Source organism: Alligator sinensis, unplaced genomic scaffold, assembly GCF_000455745.1.
Source record: "Alligator sinensis unplaced genomic scaffold, ASM45574v1 scaffold991_1, whole genome shotgun sequence".
NCBI lineage: Eukaryota > Metazoa > Chordata > Crocodylia > Alligatoridae > Alligator > Alligator sinensis.
Window position 1 is genome coordinate 103709 of NW_005842335.1, and position 6000 is coordinate 109708.

Consider the following 6000-nt stretch of genomic DNA (forward strand, 5'->3'; position numbering starts at 1 on the left):
CTTCTCCATAGGAACTGTATGCCTTTCCTCCCTTGCAGTTCAGCATCCGAGAGACTGCAAACAGCACCAGCAGATGCACAGTTTATGAGGCCATCCACTGTTTTATTGGCCCCTGTAAAGTCAAAATAGGACCGTGGAAACCCCAGGTCCTTTAAAGGTAAGAGCGGTGGCTTGTAACCTATGATTCACTTACCAGGCATTTGAGGAAGTGTGAGCTTTTGAACGTGAGCAGATAAGACCTCCTAGAACTGATAAGCAGGTAGTCGAGTTCCTTTCAGTCCAGATGATGACTCACTGCCTCTTCCCATCACCGCTATTTGTTTTCCTTCCTACCTAGCCCTAACCCTAACCCCGCCTGTCAGTGCCTGCTGTTCTTCCCCAAAGACTTGCCAAGAAAGCAAGCGCCAAGGGAGATTTGCATCACGAAAACGTGTTTCTCCAAATCCAGGTACGCTTGGGCAATCCCCTAGATTTCTACGTTGCTCCGAGCCCTCTCGGAAAGCTTGTGCCGGACGCAAGTTCTGCAGCACCGGCCCATTGTTTGACCAACCCAAATCCCTGGACATTTTCCCAGCAAAAAAATTTGGGACATTTGGTTTTCACCCTGGGAAAGTTTTGCATTGAAGTTGCACAAATATATAAACCACGCTCATGGTGATACCCATGTACGGCTTTGCTGAACCACGACCCATCCTCCTAAGTTTCTCACTTACAGGAATAAAACTGTGGGAAGACGCGAGATGATCTGCCCTGATCTTCCCCCGCATCCTCTTTTCCCCATCGCTTTACTTAAACAGGGCAAAACATAATAGCTTTACAGCCCGGTAAAATCACCGGCCCAGACTCAGAGGCAATTTCACGTGTCCGTGGTGTTCGACCGGTCGGAGATCGGCTCCTGGACGATCGAAACACGCTTTGAAGGGGAGCTAGAGTGAACGCTGCCTGCCGGTCGGCTGCACGGGACGGGGTTAGAGCCGAGAAGAGAAGCGCGCGTGCAGGGTTAGCGCCAGGTAGGGTGGCAATCACCTGATTTCGGAGCAGATTAGTTTGAGCAACGAGATGAGCCTGTAGTTTCCCTTGGCACCACTGAGGCGCAGCTTTCTCAAGCAGCGAAACAGGCTGGGGGGAGGGAGTGGGAAAGAGAAAAACAAAGAAACGAGAGAGACAGACATCTTGGTTAGAAAATAAAAAATCACAACAGGGAGAGCATTATGAGCTGGGTCAGCCCGACGTCACCAAGGCCAGAGAGGAACAAAACGTCGAGGGGGCAATCAGTTATAAATCCCTCCGAGCATGCCAAGTGCAGCGGTAATTAATGATCCGACGTGGTGAGAGAGGGCGCGGGGGCTGGGACACTATTTACCAGCCGTCCAGCTGCAAAGAGCAACAGACACGAATTGTTAGTGACTTTAGCGCACAAATACCCTGGGCCGAGGGCTTGCTGTGAAGCTGCTTAAAGAGAGGCCGGGATTAATTAGACACCGTTATTATCCGCATGCAATGACGGACGGCCACGGCGCTTTCTTTTAATGGCGTGTTGTCAGCTCAGCAGTCACTGGGAGGTTGCCTGAAGGGGAAGAGGCAGGCGCACACGGGCTGTGCAAAGGGGGAAAGGAGCTGCACGCCTGCAGAAGGATTTATGCTGCTGTTGGTGTTGTCCTAAGATGGGATCTGCCTCCGTGCGTGGGGGTTGGACTGCATGACCCGCCGGGGCCCTTCCTTCCCTGGGATGTCCAGAAGACATTAAATGGCAATACACCTTTGCCCTTTAATAACCACCCGTTGGGTTTCTATGGTTCCTCCCACCCAGAGATCTCAGAGCACTTTGCAAGGGCAGGCAAGTAGCCTCATCCCCATTTTCCAGATAGGGTAAACTGAGGCACAGCACGGTGACCATTGGAAAGGCACTGTCGGATCTGTCGAAGGTCACCCAACACTAGAGCCTGGAACAAATCCTGCTCTCCTGGCTACTAACTTCAGTCTTTATATCATATTCCTTATCAGACTGCATATTAACAGGCAATATTAATATGAATATTGAGATATGAACATGCACGGAGGAACGTTCAATCCATGGAGCCACTCGACTAAAACCTCCTTGCGTGTGGGATACTGGCTTTCTCCATGATGCAAGGACTCGGGAGCATCCACAGTTCAGCTGCTTGCACCCTGTTGCTGTCAGGTTATCCTCATTGCATGACAAAAAAACCCCAGAAGACTGAAGACCAACTGTCTAAAACGAAGTGCTGCCAACTGATCACCTAAGCACAAAACTGCCACCTGGATGGAAATCAGTCTGGCAGTCCCCAGACACACCGGGCGCGTCTACACGGGACGCTTAATGCCCGTTGGACTCATTCTGGTGCACATTAGCACGGCTGGCAAAAAATGTGCTAATGACCAAATGTGCAGTAGATTAGTCCAATAAGCATTAAGTGTCACACAAAAAAGTGTTCGTTTGCACCAATGCACAGTAGTGCCGGTTACGGTGCATTAACTTAGTATCCGTCATAACAGGTATTAAACTTAATGCGCTGTAATTAAGGTGCATTTAGACGTGCCCGCAGACTACTTCTTACTGCTCCAAGGTTTGCCTGAGCAATCACACGAGCCAGGTAGGTGGGAAAAACATTTAGGTGTGAACCAGAAGCCTCTAACAACTGTCAATCCAATCCTCCATATCACTCTCGCACCCTCTTTCAGATAATTAATTTTCTGAATTTTTTAGGGGCCCCACGGGCCACATCCAGCCTGCAGACCACATTTTGCCCACCCCGACATAGAACCAATACCCCTAGCCCTCATATAGCCCATCCCTCCCCTAGGTCCTCGCCCGGACTAGGCTGAAAAAATGCATCAGCTAAAATGTCCAACACGTCTAGTGTAGACGAGGCTCATGGCCAAATTCCCCTTTAAGATCTGTGGGATCGGGGTTTCTCCAGCTGCCTTTACAACACGTAAGCCGATTGCAAGGGGCAACCTAGCATTCATCTCAAAAAACTTAGCGCATCCAAATCTATGCTGCCTCGAACACACTGGGCTTGTCAAACCCACGAGCTAACACGTGCTAATGACGCGTCTCAAACGCTAGTCTCAGAGGGGTGAAAGGGAGGCGTGGGGATGGAGGATAAACCTGGTTTCATTTTCCGGAGCTGGCCACGTCACCTCCCAGTCGGAAAAAGCAGCACCATTCACCAGAAGATGTATGGCCAGCAGCAAACAGGCTGCGAACGAACCATGACTGCGCTGCGCCTGCTCTGGTCGAGGGCAAATGCAATCAAATTCAGATCATTTGGGTTGCATTGGCAGCGGGGTGCTGAATGTGGTGGAGTGTCTCAGTGGTCCCGCACAGCTGTATGCAACACCCCAGCTGGTCTGTAAACCCTCGTCTTCACCGGGCTACAAAACCTATCTGAGCTCTGCCATAATATCTCCGCTTGCACTGCTGTGCGTTTCTTCACCAGGGCATCCCACAGCACTAGGCAAATATTCACAGACTCCAATGCACAGCACCCAAGCTGCAAATCTCATCTCTGTTTTAAAGCTGGGACGACTGAGGCACAACAGTATCCCGTGTCAGAGCAGGAACTGGAATCCAGATTTCCTCCTCCGAGGTCTGGGCAGTCCCCAGAAAACCCTCCCTTCCTTTTCCCATTTGGCCGTCTGTGGTCACCATCTCCCAGCCGTGTGTCCTGGACAGCTTCACTTTGTACCCTGCAGAGAAGACCCCCGCTAAACACTGCAGAGCCTTCTCCTACGGACAGCAAGAAGGAGCCGACGGGCAGCACCCAGCCAAACAAAGCTGTCCGGTGGCTCTATTGTTGCCCACCATTTCTTTAAACAAAAACAGCATCCAGGGACACTTTGCAAAATGTGTTTGAAAACCTCCTCTCAAAGTTATTGCAGACTGCAAGAAATGACAAGACGCCCGAGCCTCGTCCCTGCGGAACGGGGCTTTACCTTGGCGATTTTGGTTTCGTCCTTCTTCTTCGCGGTTTGTAGGGCTTCAAAATGGTGTCTGGCACTGTCGTAATCCACGAGCTTCCTTCCCCGCTTGGCGATGCGAGACTGAGGGAGAGAGGAAGACCAGAGCGCATCAGCTGAAGCCCTCAGCATTTACACCCCTGCTCTGCCCGCGCCGCGTCGGCCTACCCTGCCAACCTAAGGTTTGGGCAGAATTACATACAACATTTTCCAGGTGCTTACGGCACGGCTGTCAAAGATACGGCTCCTGGAGCCCTATTATCCAGCCCCAGTGGGGCCCGTGGGTTGCAAAGGCAGGATGCAGGGCACGCCCGAGAGCCCAGCGAGCTGCAGGCAGCGGCCGCTATGCTGCTGCGGGATTGAATTGCAGGTAGCGGCCACGCCAGCGCTCGGAGGCGGGGGTCTGTGAAGCACTCCAGGGCACCTGTATCCAAAACACGGATCCCATCTGTGGGCCCAATTCAGCCTGCAGACTGGCCCTGCACCCCTCATTTGGCTGAGTGCAACACCCCTGGCTTCCAGGGTTCAGCCTCACTCCCTTTGGGAGGTCGATGGCAGCAATTGCAATCCCCACGTCTCGCAAGGAAACACTGGCATATCATCCTGCACCTCCGCTGTCACTTCTGGAGCACCAGGCGTGGCTGGGACACGGTGCCTGCCCCGAAGTGCATAAGCATATGGTCTGGTCCTGGGATCAGGTTTGTTGGCACAGAGACCTGAACCCTTGCAGAGCCGTGCGGGTTTATCGCAGAACTCTTCCTACCTTAGGTACCTGCGAGGTGACCCTTACCGCCCCGTCTTAGCACCCCAGCGTCTTCAATGCATTTGCCCCCACAGCTTCCCTGGGGCAGCGCTCGCCCATGTTTTGCACGTGGGGAAGGGAGTAAGGAGAAGCGAGTGCAAAAGGGATTCTCCCAAGCAGATGGCACCCACGTCCACCTTGTAGGCACTGATCTTTTCAAAACCATAGCTCGGGTGCTGCCCAGCGCCCATAAGACTAAGCGGGGGGACACAATCAAGCAGGATGCTTTCAGCAGGTAGGGACCAGCTTCCTCAGCAGCTGTCCTAACTAACTCCTGGGGAGGGTTTGCAGCTGAGGACGCCAAGCAAGGGGAAGCATCGGTCTCCGGCCCATGAATCGGGCGCACCGGGTCAGCCCCTCTCGTCTCCCCAGCACGTCCGGCAGCTCCCTATTCAGCTGGCAGCTTCTGAAAATAACCTCCTTAGGCATTTAACTCTCCCGACAGGAGCGCGTAGCCTGCCCTGAGCTGCCTCCACGCGGGGCTGGAAAGCGACCGAGACGGCCGCCCAGGGTCAGGCTCTGCTCTGTTGTGCTCCGCCAAAAGCGGGCTTAGCTTTGCAAGTGGCGGCTCTGCCCTGCGCTCGGGGACGGATGCAGTCTCCTCCCCGGGTTCGTCCTCCGATGGTTATCGGCTGCAGACAGGCTGCTCTCCACACTCCCCGTCTGCCAGACAGCTGTACTCTGTCCTTTCATTTCATCACCCTCTTTTGTTCTTTTAATTAAATGTCTGATACAGCTCCGAGGGCAGCTGCCGGACGTCTGTTCAGCAGAGGGTTTGCATTCAGCCCTCTTGCAGGACAGGCCCAGCTCCCGATGAGCTCCTGATGGGTCAGCAAATCACACAAGGAGACACACAGAGGTTTCTGGTCACACACACGCAGCCTGGCATTTTTGAGGCAACTTTTAAATTGCTTAAAAAGAAACCTCAGCACAGACAGATCCAGAGGCTGTTTTGATCAAAGCGTCCCTGAATGCAGCGGCACCCAGAAGAGACTCGTTCCCCTTTCACCCGCTCCATCCTTCAGAGGACTGTGTTGCCAGGAAATCAAACAAAAAACCCCACTCAGAAAACTTAAATGATGATTAAGCAACATTTCTATTAAAGGAAACCATAACCAGTGACCTGCTAGAGGAGAAAAAAAAAAAGTGGGGATTTTTTGTCCTCTTTTGTGGTGGGTTTGGGTTTGTTTGGTTTTTAAGATGGGTGGAAGAGC

The 6000-nt window shown here is 52.7% G+C and overlaps 1 protein-coding gene across 14 annotated transcripts in view; it reads right to left on the reverse strand.

Annotated features, from left to right (window-relative positions):
• The window catches only part of BIN1 (bridging integrator 1), a 117008-nt gene that overhangs the window by 39612 nt on the left and 71396 nt on the right, over positions 1–6000 (reverse strand). For 9 of the 14 annotated variants that reach the window (XM_025210113.1, XM_025210103.1, XM_025210112.1 and 6 more), the window contains exons 6-7: positions 3961–4068; positions 1027–1119 (exon numbers count right to left, since the gene is read on the reverse strand). In XM_025210113.1, the coding sequence (XP_025065898.1) occupies positions 1027–1119; positions 3961–4068 (201 nt within the window). The remainder of the gene's footprint in view (positions 1–1026; positions 1120–3960; positions 4069–6000) is intronic. The other 5 variants (XM_006028678.3, XM_025210114.1, XM_025210108.1 and 2 more) reach the window with 1 other exon arrangement.